Source organism: Coenobita brevimanus, chromosome 38 (genome assembly GCF_032717465.1).
Source record: "Coenobita brevimanus isolate Jiangsu-jjx chromosome 38, ASM3271746v2, whole genome shotgun sequence".
NCBI classification, from domain to species: Eukaryota; Metazoa; Arthropoda; class Malacostraca; order Decapoda; family Coenobitidae; genus Coenobita; species Coenobita brevimanus.
Genome location: NC_136991.1, coordinates 39,120,017 through 39,136,136, shown reverse-complemented (window position 1 = coordinate 39,136,136; position 16,120 = coordinate 39,120,017). Strand labels below are relative to the sequence as shown.

At 41.4% G+C, this 16,120-nt stretch overlaps 1 protein-coding gene across 1 annotated transcript; it reads left to right on the top strand.

The window, feature by feature from the left end:
- The first annotated feature begins 2,510 nt into the window (after window positions 1-2,510).
- On the top strand, window positions 2,511-14,074 carry LOC145396568 (uncharacterized). Its single transcript, XM_080269942.1, has 3 exons — window positions 2,511-2,651; window positions 3,640-5,301; window positions 14,000-14,074. Exons 1-3 carry the CDS (start codon window positions 2,511-2,513, stop codon window positions 14,072-14,074), a joined length of 1,878 nt encoding a protein of 625 aa, XP_080126068.1.
- The last annotated feature ends 2,046 nt before the right edge of the window (window positions 14,075-16,120 follow it).

Here is a 16,120-nt window from a genome sequence, read left to right as displayed (position 1 = left end):
ATGATGATTAGGGCGACACAGCTTGCTTCTGTATGTAGGGATTCACCATAGAACCTCAGTTCTTGAATGAAATAGTCAAGACTCCATTCGGACTGTATGCTTATTTAGTACTGAGGCCAGTGATGGCAGAATATACTTCCGAAGAAACTTTACTTACAGGCACGAGAAAGTTTCTGTATTCTATCCCCAATTTTGTATTCTATTCCCAATTTTATAATTTATTCTCAAATTGTTATTTTATCCCATTTTCTATTCTAATTCCATTATATTATTTGTTACTGTATCATCTTTTATTCTGGTTCAGTTCATTATTTTATCCACATGTTTACTCTGTCCCTGCTTTTAACTCTGTCATCTTGTTCAGTTCTCCTCCCTGTTTTTACTCAATATCCATTTGTATGTTCAATCCAGATTTATAATTCTCTCCCAACATACAGCTTCCCGTGGCTTACGCTGGGTTAAGAGGAGTGGCAATAAGCAAATTACTGGTCCATTATGGGGGCCTCGCTAATTAACTGTTGCATTCATTACCACGGATGTCAATTGGCCGTATTTGTTTTCGGCCGATTCACAATGTCCATGAAGACTACACATATTTTTTTTCTTTTGTTTACTGACTTTTCTTGTTCTTGGGTCTCGTTAGCTTGCCTTGTTATTATTATTATTATCCTGGTTTTGTCTCTCCTTCTTTTGTCTTTTGTTTGGCCTTGCTATATATGTTTTAATTTCATCTCTTATTTCAGTGTTATTGTGATTTGGGACTCGTTTTTGCTTACTGATTGTTTTCGTTTCATTTTGTTCTTGGTGGCTTGGTTGTGTCCGTCGTTTTGTTTTATTGTGTTTTATGACTCATTTTTACTTTCTTGTTTCTGTTTCTGTTTGTTGTTGTTGGCCTGGTTCTATCTGTTCTAGTGACTTCTTGTCCTTGATTTTCTCTTCCATCCTACCATTCCCCCGGGTCTTCCGTAACCAAGAACGACAAGAGGCAAATGGATGCGTCGTTATGGAGGTCACACTAATTGACCGTTGCATTCATGACCCAGGCCGTTCATTAGCCATTTAGTTGTTGTTGACAGATACACAATACCCAGTCCCTTGAATCGTTTGTTACGCCACCTTTTGTTTTGACCTCGTTTGTTACCTTTTGTTTTGGTTTCGATTTGTTGTGAATTCACCTGACAATATCTATGACGCCCCCTTGATTAAGCTTCTATGTTCTTTTTTTTTTTTTGTTACTCTCTTTTGCTTTTATTTCGAGTTTCTGCCTCTGTCTTTTTGCTTTCCGAACCTCAAAGTTCCCATTTTTTATTCTATCCGAACCTACAATTACCAATTTCCTTCCTTGTAACCCAATTTACTACCGAAACCTGCAACTCCTTTTTTTTTTTTTCCTCCGGTATCCCGGGGCTAATGTGAAGTAAACAAGAATGGCTTTTGTAAAATTAATCGCTCATTAAGCATGCCCACCCTAATTAACTGCCACACTTATTTGCCTGGAAATAAATTAGCTGTCAAGTTGTTTGTAAAATTCTCAGTATCCATGATGCCAGTCCTTTCATTCATACTCGTCTGTTGTTAACTGCCTTTTGTTTCAGTCACGCTCTTCTTATTGTTGGCCTGGGTCTGCCTCTGCTCTTTTGTTTTACTGTTTGTTTTGGTTCGTTGCTGCGGTTGTTGTGGCTTGGGCGAAATGTGCAAGTTCTATTTTTCGGGGTTCAGTCCGCCTAGTCTTTAAGCTTCCAATCTAAGTTTATCCCCAATCAAACTTTTCCCCAAATCTCTGGTTTTGCACATCGCCATTCCACCAGTCTATTACTCGTTTTCGCCTTTTGCCGCGCCAATAGATCTCATTTCCTCTCTTGGTATTTTGCATTACTACATGATGTGGATATTGTATGCCTGCAGGAGACCAGGGTTAACCACTCATTCAAACCCAGGTTTGGGAATTACGTCCCTTTCATACATAACTGCACGGATAACAATGCCAGAGGACTAATAACTTACATTAAAAAGTCAATACCCGTCACAAGGTTAACTCCATCCTTTGGAAGGGATTCTGAAAATATAACTCTGAAAATCTATTTAGACCAGTATGAACTTAATGTGGTAAATATTTACGTACCAAAAAATAGCTTAGATCCTCATGATTTTCCTGATTTCTTATATGAAGAACAAACACTGTTGGTGGGGGACATTAATGCACACCACAGGGATCTCTCATCATCAGGGGGTCGATCAAGTACAAATGGACAACGCTGGTATCAATATTTAAACTCATGTAGTAATGTAAGATTGGTAGGACAGGCAGAACCTACTCACTTTCTAGGTGGCAGGCTTGACTATGTTTGTCTTTTTAACGAACCTGACAGAACTTGCTCAGTTCAGCAAGTTGATTTATGTTCCGATCATTTCGCGTTATTAACTACATTAGATGTTAAAAAAGGACAGTTGGGGGCTCTAGAAAAAGGTTAACTCTTCCTGCCCATAAGAAAGAGATGTTTATAGAGGAAATGGGTAAATGGTGTGACCGCTACACTGGGTTTGAGTCTCTGGATTCCTTTGTTACAGATTTTACAAATGCCACGGAAAATGTATTGCGACAGCTAAATCACACCACTTTAAGGAAGCATAAAAAGGGTAAGACTACTCAAGTGAGAGGAAGAGATCCATGGCGTCAATGGTACAAACATGACAGACATGTTCAGCTCACGGAAAGCTTGTTACGTGCAGCCAGGCAGTGCTGGAGGGAGAACAGATCTCATGATAATTTAACCAACTTAAAGTGGTGTGCTGAGAAAGCTAGGGAAGCAAGGAAGAATGCAAGAGAGAGGTACTGGCTAGAGTTCGTTGGCAATATTCACAGAGATACTTCATCTGCAGTAATATGGAAGCACATTAATATTGCCAGAGGGACTCGGACCCAGAGTGTTGCACATCCACGACCAAGAGAGTATGCACAGTCTTTAATGGAGGACTGGGCCTCAGCCTCTAAGTTTAGTAACCTGCCACTGCGAATACAGCATAAATTAAGTCCAAAGCTTGAACACTATCACAATCAAGTAACACAGGCAATAACTCATCAAGACGACACATGCATAGATATCACACCTTACGAATTAACAAGAGCATTGAAACACAGTAAGTCTAGCGCCCCTGGAGAAGATGGTGTGACGTATCCTATCCTACAAGCGTTAGAAAAAGTTAAGGGTAATCCTCTCTTACACATGTTTAATCTAAGCTATCGTGAAAGTCATTTGCCTGCCCAGTGGAAAAGGTGCCATGATAATTCCTATCCCTAAAGCTGGAGATGGTGACTCTAAGAGACCAATATCCTTAACGTCTTGTTATAGTAAGACACTTGAAAGAGTAATACTGAATCGCCTAATTCATAAAATAGGTCATGTCTTACATCCTAACCTAAATGGGTTTATCAAGGGCAGAAGTACTACAACCTGCATAGTATCATACCTCACCAACTCTAAGGCAAAATTCTCAGTTTTCCTCGACTTGAAAGGGGCCTTTGATAGAGCCAATAGAAGTGTTATCTTGCATGAGCTAGTAAAAATGGGCATTAAAGGAAAGCTGCTGGGATGGATTAGGAATTATTTAACTCAGCGCACAGCTTATGTAACTTATCAGGGGAAAAAGTCTGATATTTGTGAGCTTGAAATGGGTACGCCACAGGGTGGAGTAATCAGCCCTACATTGTTCAATATCTTAATGAATGTCATTGTGAGTACTAAGCTTCCCAATGGAGTCACGTGCCTCAGCTACGCAGATGACATCTTAATCCAGGCTAACAGTCACAAGGGTATGCAAAATTCTCTCAATCTCATCGCTGAGGTATGTGATGAACTGGGCCTTGTGATCTCAACAGAGAAAACAAAATCCATCACAAAAGGACGTGAGAGACACAAGCCTCTGCTGTTGCATGGCGATCCACTGGACAGGGTAGATTACTATAAATACCTCGGTGTTTATGTTGGTAGCACTAAAGGGAAAAATGCGGAATTTAACCATGTAATGACTACATGCTTAACCAGACTTAGGCCACTCCGAGTTATGTCATGGAAAGGTATGGGAGCATCAATACCCATTTTGAGGACAATGTACATTGCTTACGTTAGATCTTTCATTGATTACCATGCACCTGCACTTGCTTGTCTGCCACATGCCAAAATAAAAAAACTTGAAGTTATTCAGAACAAAGCAGCCAGGATCATTTTTGGATGTCCTCCCAATGTCAAAGTAGCCAATCTCACACATGAATTAGGCCTTCCATCCATATCTGACAGAATTAAAGAGATGAATACCGTTGTGGGTGTTAGGGTGCTGAGGGATATTAGACACACAGGGCCAAAAGTTAGTTTACAGAACATGCTTCACCATGGCAACCACTCGGGAAGGCATTGGCCTCAGATCACCACCAACTGCCTACACATTTATCAGTTACTGGAGGAGGTACGCAATGAACATCACTGTCCGCATCCACTCCCACCCTGGCAAGTGAGACCTCTCGACATGATTATAACAAAGCTACCCGCCAGGAAATCTGACTCATCCCCCTTTGAACTCAAGGCTGACTTCATGAGACTCATTGACGAGCTGACTACTCTTGATACTGACCAGATATACTGTGATGGCTCACTTGACACTGTAACTGGACAAGCCGGGGCAGCGGTCACTGTAATGAGGGGGGGTAGGTTTTGCCATGAGAGTGAGACTTTAGTTAAACTACATGACTGGGCCTCTTCCACTCAGGCAGAACTAGTTGCACTTGAGGTGGGATTGCAGCAAGTCAGTACAAGGAGGAATGACGCTGTGATTTTCTCTGATAGTATGGCTGCATTGCAAGCACTGTCCAGTGTGCACCCCTCCTGGTCCGAACTTGCCAACAGGACACAGAATATGGTGGCCACACTTAGGGAGGACAACATCAGGGTGAGGTTTGTCTGGATTCCCTCACATGTAGGTATTCCAGGCAATGACCGAGCTGATGTACTTGCCAAGGAAGCATCCAGGCTAGCTTCCCACGATTATGATTTAGGACTCTCCATTAGACAAATAAAATCCCAGATAAAAGCTATACAAACAGAGGAGGTCATTAACATGAGAACCATACAACAAAATACCAGCAGGTCTATACACTATTATAATAAGGTTGCTTTAACCACGACATACACGTATGGTAAAAAGATTACGAGTAGACGGGTTGACTCTGTGCATGCCAGGATCAGACTAGGCTATGACTATCCCTGGCAGCTTGGTTGGCAGGTGGAGGATGAGGCCAGACAGTGTCGAGTGTGTCATCAGCCAAACAAACACACACTTCACCATTATGTTCTCGAGTGTGAACACTTGCTAGAATACAGAAACCCACAACTATTGTCACTTGAACTACAGGCAAAATATATGTTGGAAAACGATATTGTATCTAAAATACTTGTAAAACATAAAGGATTTGCTCCACCAATGTAACTGTAGATACTAAGAGGAATATAATTTTCTCTCTCTCTCTCTCTCTCTCTCTCTCTCTCTCTCTCTCTCGCTATTTATCCACCTATCTATGTCTAACTATCTGTCCAGCTAACTCTCCCTCCGTTTCAAGTTTCCACACCTGTGTTTGTCGTTATCTTTTAGCCTGTCAGTGGGTTCCTCCTCTAAATCTCATAATTGCTTACTGCACCTCACTCATTTCCATCCTTTCTCTCCCCTACTCTCTCTCTCTCTCTTTCTCCACGCCTTTGTTCTAAATCCCATAATTACTGCCCTGCCGCTCCCTCCTTTCCCTCTGGTGCCATAGGACGTCTCACCTAATTGTTAAAATCTCCTCATGCTGCTGCTAATCCTTCCTTTCTCCCTCTTTCTCTCCTACCCAGTCTCTCTCTCTCTCTCTCTCTCTCTCTCTCTCTCTCTCTCTCTCTCTCTCTCTCTCTCCACGCCTTTGTTCTAAATCCCATAATTACTGCCCTGCCGCTCCCTCCTTTCCCTCTGGTGCCATAGGACTTCTCACCTACTTGTTAAAATCTCCTCATGCTGCTGCTAATCCTTCCTATTCTCTCTCTCTCTCTCTCTCTCTCTCTCTCTCTTTCCACACCTTTGTTCTAAATCCCACAATTACTGTCCTGCCGCTCCCCCCTTTCCCTCTGGTGCCACTGGGCTTCTCACCTACTTGTTAAAATCTCACACCGTCGCCCCATTACCTCCTCGTGCTGCTATAATAATCCTTCCTCTTCCCCCTATTAATCCCTCGCTGCTCCCATCTCTCTCCTTCATAAATTCAACTCGTAAATAAAGCTTTCCTATATGTCTGTCACTAGGTATGCTCCATCATGTATACTGAACTAGATATACTATTTCCCATGTAATATAATTATATAGTCAGTGCTACTATTTTTTGTATTGGATGTCTATCGCTGCTTGTAATTTAAATGTAAATACCAATGCAGCATCAATATATGCTGTATATATTGTAAGTATATATATTACGTAGGCCTATATATACGCATTACCTTTTGTCAATATGTCTGTCACACTCCATCATGTATACTAATCTAGACATACTGTCTCTCATGTAACATATATAGTCATTGCAATACTTTGTAATTTAATGTCTGTCGCTAATCATAATTTAAATTTATATACCTATGAAGCATCACTATATGCTGTATGTATTGTGTAAATATATATATTAAGTAGGGCATATATACACATTACCATTTGTCACAAACGCTTATGCCAATATGTCCTTTTTATTTTATAATCTTTGTAATTATGTGTACTATAGTAACATGTAAATTCTAGCCCAAGTTACTCATACAACTAGCTGGGAGGAATCTCAATGAGATAACTCCTCCTCACAGGATGAGGAAGGGGTGTCCAATAAACTAGCCCTACGGGGTCAAATTCTCTTCCAGCATATCTGTTATGTCTATTGTTGTTTGTTTCACCATACATAGGCCTAGTTAGTTCTCACGTACCCTCTTCTCGGTAACACAGATGAGATCGTCTTGCGTTAACTGATGTAGAAAACTAGTTATTCGACTCATGAAAGGGTTAATGGTAAGAACATTAACATTCTCCGACTGCAATTCCCACCTGCAATTGAACAAAATCGTCCGGTGTTAAGCTGAACAGAATGCTTGTGAATGGATGAAGGGTAGGAGTTTCTTTTAATATCCTGGTGGTTCTCCTCCAGGGGAAAAATTTATCAGGGGGAAAATACTGATATGTAAGAGTGGTAGCAAGTAAGCTTTAAATATTGCTGACACTTCATATTATTATTATTTCCAGATTCTTAAGTCTCTCAACGTCGCCTCTTCCCTCGTATTCTTGTCATGCAGATTCCAGAAATTATTATTCACCCCAGACTGAGTGACAGATGCCAAAGAATAGCCAAAGAATTAATACTGTCACTCTAACCCTCACATATGGAACATTTCTAACATTATACTCCAGGAAAATTTAACTGACATTTCTTAGCTAACAATGACATCGAAGTGACACAACATCTTCTCTAAGTAACCTGTTCCTGCTACTCCATACTTTTTCGCGAACGGGGTTTTTGAATTCTTCTAGTTTTTATAGTCGCGGCGCACGTCTTTGAGGTTGCCATTATCGCACCCTGGCAACCTACCATTCAAAAGTGCGTCCGATTTCATATGTTATACATGAATCATATTATTATGCACGCGTATAATATGCACGAATATATTATACTCGAATATCATTATACACGAACATCATTATACACGAACATATTACACATGAATCACATGCGTCTCATAGTATACACGAAATCAGACGCACTTTTGAATGGTAGGTTGCCAGGACACGATAACAACAACCTCAGAGTCACGCGCCGCGACTATAATTGTAATCACAAACGCTCCCAATAAGCTGAAAGACGACGACGAGGAGGAGGAGGAGGAAAGGGAGTCCATTGTAGTGGCCAACTAATGGGAACCAGGAAATCAGGAAATCCTACTTAATCATGAGTATTGTGTTCGTTACTGATAATATAGCCTGGATATATAGGCTGTTGACCTCACTGTATTTGTGTCAGAATTTCAGAGTATATATATATACATCTATCTGTCTATCTATCTATCTATCTATCTATATATATGTATATATATACATCTATCTATCTATATATATATATATATATATATATATATATATATATATATATATATATATATATATATATATATATATATATAACATTTTTATATACATGGAGGCTTTGAGCACGATGTACACATGACAGATCAAGTATTGCTGTACGGCAATGTTGACTGCACTGGTGGTGCGGCACAGGGCCGGGTGGCCTAAGTTAAAACGAGCACACATTCATGTTAATATGAGTGACTCAGAGACAAAGCCGTTTATAATCATGCCCCTGGTGGGTCCAGCAAATACAAGTTCGACCTAGAATATCATATTATTTCATTACCTATCTTTGTCCACCGTACCTAAGGTAAACGGAAAAGGTGTAAATGTGATGGGAAGAGTTGGAACCAACCACTTACTCTCTTCAAACAATGCCTTTTAAAAATTATCTATTAGTTCCAAAATGGCCGTATTCTACATGGTAGTTCCATATCCCCTCTTTCAGGGGACAGTTCCCCTCTCTCTCTCTCTCTCTCTCTCTCTCTCTCTCTCTCTCTCTCTCTCTCTCGTCAGTGCTGTGATAAGCATCATAATTTCTCTAAAACAGCTGCTAATGATTACTCGGGTACTAATTAATAATAGACTTACAAATGGTCTGAATAATGGAACGGAATTATATAAACTATATATAACTCCTCCATCTGGAAAATCCTCTCCTAAACTGAAGAGAATTATCCGGGAGCAACACGAATAAAGCCAAAAATACGTTATCCATTAAAGGACTTTTGATGGTCAGTAAACGGAGACATATGACGAGGACGTAGGGTACATATGTTCCCGTATGTCTTCCCAGATTGTGTCAGGCATCATATAACCTTTTCCTACGATCCATCTTTGCTCCGCTTCCTCTGGGTCCCACATCACGCGCTCCCTCCCTCTATTATTTTCCATTAGCATCTATTATTTTCCAATAATGCTCAATCCCCTGATACGACTGACAGTGCTCTGATCCCCTTCCCTCCTCCTCCTCCTCCTCTCTCTCTCTCTCTCTCTCTCTCTCTCTCTCTCTCTCCCTCCTCATCCCCTTCATTCCCCTCCCTCTGCCCCTCCCCCTCCCCCTCCTTTCCCTCCCCTCGGCTTTATTTTGATCCAGAGCTCCCTAATTACTCTCTTCATCCCCCTGTTCCACTATCCGATGATATTTTTAAAATCTTTCGGAATACTGAAATGAATATAACCTGTTCCGGAATAAACGAATGTATTATTCTTGTGTCACATCATTATTCCCCGTACTCTGTGTTCTGATTAATAATATAAGGTGGTTCGTAAATAGCTCCCCAAAAGAGACTCACCTGATATCTTACGTATTGCGGGAACGGTTTAGTCTACTGATGTGGGAGTGGATGTAGCAGTGGGAGTATGAAATTAATTAAGGATATAAGTTAAACAATGATATCGCTGACTTAGCCGTCCCCCACAACACATCATAAAGCACCTAACGAACTGGAAGAGGAGCGTATATGAACCACCTTGGATATACCTGCCGCTCCACCTATTTACCTGTTAGCCCCTTTACTCCGAGAGACCTACCTTAATGTGAATAATCCTGTCATCATACCAGATCTAGTCCAAGAGGACGTCATCGTAATGCAGGAGTTAAACGTTGCCCATGGTTTCCCTGGACGTCGTACAGTCCTAAACAAACTCGGGTCTCTAGGAATGTTTTTATGACAATGACTTATATATCTCAGCTCTGACTATGCACTCTTTGACCACACTGTGTTTTTACACACTTGCATTCAGTCTGGGGCAAGAGTTTATTCTCGATTTTACTGATACTGTTTTGGAGATGTAGGCCGCCATACCCTAACGCATTTCTAGTTCCTATATTTCTCGATACATTATTGAGGGAGCACGCGCGCGCGCGCTTGTAATTAAGGCTAAATTTTGCAAATGTTCTTTAGGGTCTGACACGTTTTTTGAATCACGATTTCATTATGTTCGTTCTCACCTGCATTAAATGAATGATCACTTTCCGTCCTACTAATACTTCTCTCAGTTCCACATATATCTTCTTATACTACCAGTTCTGCAGACATCTGCAGTCTTCCGGGTTGCCTCGGCTGCCTCAGACTATGTGTTGTATTTTTTCCACACCCGTCACCAGTCAGTAGCAGAGGGAACTTAACAGCATCAGATCAATATTATTCTATTTCCCTAATGCCAACAGTCCTCCTCTAAAAGGGCATTTAAATGACATTTATATAATCAGGCTGTTTCATACCCCAGCCTGAGATCAAACTCGAGTCCTTTCAGACAGCACATCACGTCTCTACCCACTTGGCCACTATCTCCCTCTAATTACGGTCTGCTTGTAACACTATACATCGAAAGTAGTGTGAGAATCCCTAGGTTGGGAGTACACGCGATATTTGACCCTTCCCAAGAGCAAATTTTATTTTCATGCTACACTGAGTTCTCTCGAGGGATTTTCGCATATAAAACACCACCACAAGGTTCCAAAGTACACCAGTGACATCGTTCAGTCAACTGACCAGAAAATTTTGACAATATTTAGAAAGAGTTATTTGAGTAATTATTCAGTCAGTCATACATCTCATGCATTATCCATGCCAGTTTCACATGAAGTAGAGACTGTGGAGGAACGATTGGCCAAATATGAAATGAAGCAGATGGGGGACGTGGAAGGTGTGTGCAGGATAATCACTAAAGAAATATGTGCAGCATGTGATGTGGTGTGTGGGATGAAGAGAAGACGGAGGGGGTGCAAGGAACAGCGTGGTGGAAATGAAGAGGTGAGACAGGCTGTGGCACAAAAGAAGAAAGCATACAATGAATGGATGAGAAATAGGGGCGTGGAAGAAGTAGAGCGGTGGAAGAGAGAATTATATGTAGAAAGGAAGAGAGAGATGAAAAGATTAGTAAGAGAGTAAGAAGAGAGTGGATGAGGAATTTGGAAGGAATCTGAGTGTAAAGTGGAGGGACTGTAAGAAAATGTTCTGGAAAGAGGTGAAGAGAGTAAGACAGGGTGGAAGTGAAGTTAGCAGGGAAGTGAAAGATAAAAATGGTAGATTACTAGTGGAGAAGGGAGAAAAAGTGAGCAGATGGAGAAAACACTTTAAGGAATTGCTGAACATAGAGGACGGAAGCAATGCGAGTATAAGTGGCTAGGGAATGGCCGGGAGAAGGAGGGAGGTGAGAAGACAGGAGGAAATCAGTAAGATAGAAGTTGTGAAAGCAATGAAGAAAGTTAAGTTGGGGAAAGCCCCAGGAATTGATGGAGTGTGTGGCGAAATGCTGAAGCACTGGGGAGAGACAGTAGTGGAGTGGATGTGGAAGATGTGCAGATTGGCCTGGGAGGAGGGTAGAGTCCCGGAGGATTGGAAGTCAGGTATAATTATTCCCTTGTACAAAGGAAAAGGGGAAAAAGAAGTGTGTGGTAATCACAGGGGCATTTGTCTTCTTAGTATAATAGGAAAAGTGTATGGTAGGATACTTATTGACAGAGTTAGAGAAAGAACAGAGGAATTAGTTGGAGAAGAACAGGGAGGCTTTAGGAAGGGAAGAGGTTGTGTAGATCAGATATTCATTCTTAGATCCTTAGTGGAAAAGTTTCTAAAGAAGGGAAAGAAGTTGTATGCAGCTTTCATGGATTTGGAGAAAGCATATGACAGGGTGGATACACAAGGATTGTGGAAAGTAATACGAATATATGGAGTAGATGGGAAGTTGTTGAATGCTGTGAAGAGTATGTATGATGGTGCTAAGGCTGCAGTGCGTGTGGATGGTGAACTGAGTGAATTTTTCTCTTTGAAGGTTGGGTTGAAACATGGATGTGTCATGTCTCCATGGTTGTTCAATCTGTACATGGATGGGGAAATGAAAGAGGTACAAGGTAGGGTAGTGGATGTTGGAGTGGCCCTGGTGAGAGAGGGTAGTGTTTGGAAACTCCCTGTACTGTTGTTTGCAGATGATACTGTGTTGTTGAGTGAAGACGAAGGGGAGCTGCAAGGCTTGGTGGATGAGTTTGGGAGAGTGTGTAAGAAACGGAATCTAAAGGTGAATGTAGGGAAGAGTAAAGTGATGGTCTTTGAGAGAGGTTAAGTCAGTGAATATACAGCGAGGTTGGATGGTGAGGAATTGGAAAATGTGAGTACGTTTAAGTACTTGGGTAGTGTGATGAGTAAGGATGGAGGTTTGGAGGGTGAAGTGCTTGAAAGGGTACAGCAGGGAAAAAAGGTTGCTGGTTCCTTGAAAGCAGTGATACGAAATAGGGAAGTGAACATGGAAGTGAAAAAGTTACTACATGACAGTATTATGATACCAACTCTAACGTATGGAAGTGAAACTTGGACGTTGTTGGAAGGACACAAGTCAAGAGTGATAGCAGTGGAAATGAGTTATTTAAGAGGAGCCTGTGGAGTCACGTGGAGAGAGAGGCTGACAAATGAGGATATAAAGGAGCGTTGTGGTGTGGATGTGGATGTGATAGGAAGCGTTAGGATGAATACACGGAGGTGGTTTGGCCATGTGGAGAGGATGGAGGGTGAAAGACTGACGAAGAGAGTGTATGTGAGTGAGGTGGAAGGGGGGAGAGGGAGGGGGAGGCCGAGGATGAGATGGAGGGATGGGGTGGAGAGATATATGAGAGAGGAGGGTGTGAGTTGTGAGCAGGGCAGTGAATTGGCGGGGGACAGGGCCACGTGGAGGCGATTTGTTTGTGGCCATCCCGAACGGGATTGAGGCGTCTGGCAATAGATAGACAGATAGATAGAGACTGTGTCGCCATCAGATTATTCTTGTATCTTATTATTATCTATACTCGCTGCAATAGTGCGGGAAAGTTAGGAAACTTAGCAAAACTCCACGATCAGATGATCCTCAAGCATGTTTCACACGCACAAGAGATGACTGAAATTCTCCTGATCACCTCGTAAGATATTATTCAGGAATTTATAGTATCGTTGCATTCTTAATCCAGTGTATTTATGAATAGCAGCAATGTTCGTCTGCACCGATGTACTATCACATCAGACTGCAAAATACATGATCCATTACATTAACAATAAGAACTGGTTACACTCTGTTGACCTGAATGTGACGTGTTGGAATTCTCCAGTATAGGCCTACAGAGGAGAGAACAAGCTCATCGACACAATTCTCCAAGTCGCTGACACATCCGTCCCGGTAAGTGATTTATTGTGAAGAGGAGAGGGGGAAGTCGAAATGAAAAGAGCCTTAGGATGGTGGGGTAGAGATAGAGAGATCGCCCACTCAGCCTCCCGGATAAACCTAGCCGTCTGACAATAGAGAGGAAATTGAAATGGACCTGGTGGTGGGAGAGGCCGCGTGTGAGTGTGGGTCCGGTCCTTCGCCTCCACAATATTCTCGGCGACAGTTTAAAATTTCCATAACATTCTTGGGGCGGGCCTGAAATTCCTACAACTTTCCATCTGCAACCAAGGAATTCAGGGCTGTTTTCTTAGGACAATTTGTATTCCAATAATATTCTCTTGGCAACCAGGAAATTCCACGACATTCTCAAAGGACCATTAAAAAAAAATGTACTGTACTCGTAATGAATGCTACGCCAGTGCAAACAATTGCCAACCCCAAAACTTCCATACGTTTCAATTGCCTTTGACTGCACGCACGGATATTTCAAGCAACACTGTAAAGAGCAGCCTTATACACTACAACTTTTTTTTTTTCATTCTCGATGGCGAAATTGTAGGGTATTACGATAGGATTCGTTTCTGTGCACACATTTATGTATCCATGTATGTATCTTAACAAAATATCCCAAGAATAACTGGCACCTATACTGTGTACATGTCTGAAAAGTGATGTGACTGTGGTGCAGATCGATATGGGGTCAGGATCACGGGTCAAGATCAAGCTTCCAGCTAGGCGTGCTGTGTTCGCTGAGAGCTTTTGACCTAGTTTATTCTTGCTGCATCCCAACGATTTTATTCATCGTACGAAAGAAATATCGAAATGAAAGTGTTCTATGGCCATCAATAGCTGCCTCAGTGCGAAAGGCCTTTCCTACGTTGAGTAAGATTACCCAGCGGAAGCTGAAACAGAGTACTAGAGTTATCGCAACCATATTAGGGTTAATGGTACAGTATTAGCACTCGGTTTCATATAACTCAATTTCTGCCGAATAAAATCTTAAGGCGTTAGCTGCAATGGGCTACTGTATGTACCGATATAACGAGGTTAATGTTACCAGCATTAAGTGAGGTCCCTGTACTTATACGCAGCTGAATAAAATCCTAAGACGTTAGTTTTAGGCAAATATCAGGTTTCTCCCGACCATAAGAAAGACAATAGTGACAATATTACCATTCAAGGTTTTATCACATTCTTAGCTGATGTAATTTGTACATTGTTTGCTGCAAGAGAATACAAAAGTTGGGCCAACATACGGGAGTTAATGATAACAGTATTAACAGGGACACTAATAACTCAGCTGAATGAAACCGCCTACCTGCAGTTGGAATAAAACACTACATTAGAGTTTCCCTAACCATAAGAATTAATGATGAAAATAATAACATTCAAGATCTTATGATTCACTCCCAACTGACTCGCATAACGTTAACTTGAATAATTACTTAAGTTATCCAGACCCATAGTGCTAACTCATAGGTTCCTTTGGCTCACTTTCAGTGTAATAAAATCGTATGGTGTTAGTTTGAAGATAGTACCTAAGTTGTCCCCACCATAAGACGACTATACGAAAACACCCACGAAAACACCCACTAAACTATTCCTGAATAATTATTAAACGCCTTCAGTCGCATAAGGTACTTTTCATTTTGCTCGACCAGACGAACTTACTTAGCCCAGGTGAAATTTTTCAAGCTAGAGAGGTAAGATATATACCATTTCACTCCGAGATATCTCTCTAAAGCTGAACAAAATCATCCGGATGTGGCAACAATACAGGGTGGTCCATATACAACGTCCCTCGTCCACTCCGCCACATGCTTTCTCGCGCGTTATGTGGACGGCTTAGTTAGCGATATCAGTGTTTATTCATTTCTCTCTCCCACCACCACAACCGCGCCCACATCATCAGACTGGGCCGTCCCCGCAACAGAAGATAACTTTAAGCGAGTTTTTGGTGATGCTCTTTTTACAGTCCAATCTGCATATCACAAAACATGTCACCAGATTGAAGAGGTTAAGAGGCAGCAAAGTTTCTTGGTTGGGTCTTTCATCCCCTCCAAACTTCCAGCCTGAATTAAATAATCCAAACATTTCCAAAAGCTCTTAAATACTTTAGTAGTCCGTACAAGAGTTTACAGTTCTCAGTCCATCTTAATCCGTAAACCGTGGGTATAATCACATTTGTTCTGTGTGTTTCCTTCTGGGAAGTGAATCAAAAACAACTCTCGCATTCATCGAGGTAAATCTTGTATTGTATTCCAGACAAGATCATTCAGCTAAGAGTGGGTCGCAGGAAGGATAATGCTTCTCCTACCTAATACATATTTTCATATATATTCTCTTGTAAGTTCTTTTATTTTTCTTCTGTTTTTTCTTCCTATTTTACCATTCCATTAATTCCCCGTCTTTAACTTATTCCTCTTATTTACCTCCGCCACGGGGTACATGTTTCTGTCCGCGTTGGTTGGTTTGCCTATTTGTCCGTCTACCTGTTAGCAGGTGTACTTAAAAAGTTATGATTGGATGTTGCTGATATTTTTTGGAAGGGTAGGGTATGGCCCAGTGAACAATCGATTAGATTTTGGTTGTGATCCAGAACTTTTTGTTTGTTTGTTCACGCCATATCTCCAGAAGATCTCAATGCGTTTCAATGAAATTTTGTGAAAGGGTGAACTATGGCCCAAGAATGAATCGATTAAATTTTGGGAAGGATCCTGATCCTGATCCTGATCCTACTGCACACTATCTCCAAAAGTTCCGCATGAATTTCAGTGAAGTTTTGTCGAAGGTTGGGTCATAGGCCATG

Bases quoted from the DNA above. Each gene is read 5' to 3' on its own strand.
- LOC145396568 (XM_080269942.1), top strand. From the start codon at position 2,511: ATGGGTAAATGGTGTGACCGCTACACTGGGTTTGAGTCTCTGGATTCC. The intron at 2,652-3,639 runs GTGAGAGGAAGA...GTAACTTATCAG, and splicing joins AAAAGGGTAAGACTACTCAA to GGGAAAAAGTCTGATATTTG. The intron at 5,302-13,999 runs GTGTGTCATCAG...ACTGTGGTGCAG, and splicing joins ATGAGGCCAGACAGTGTCGA to ATCGATATGGGGTCAGGATC.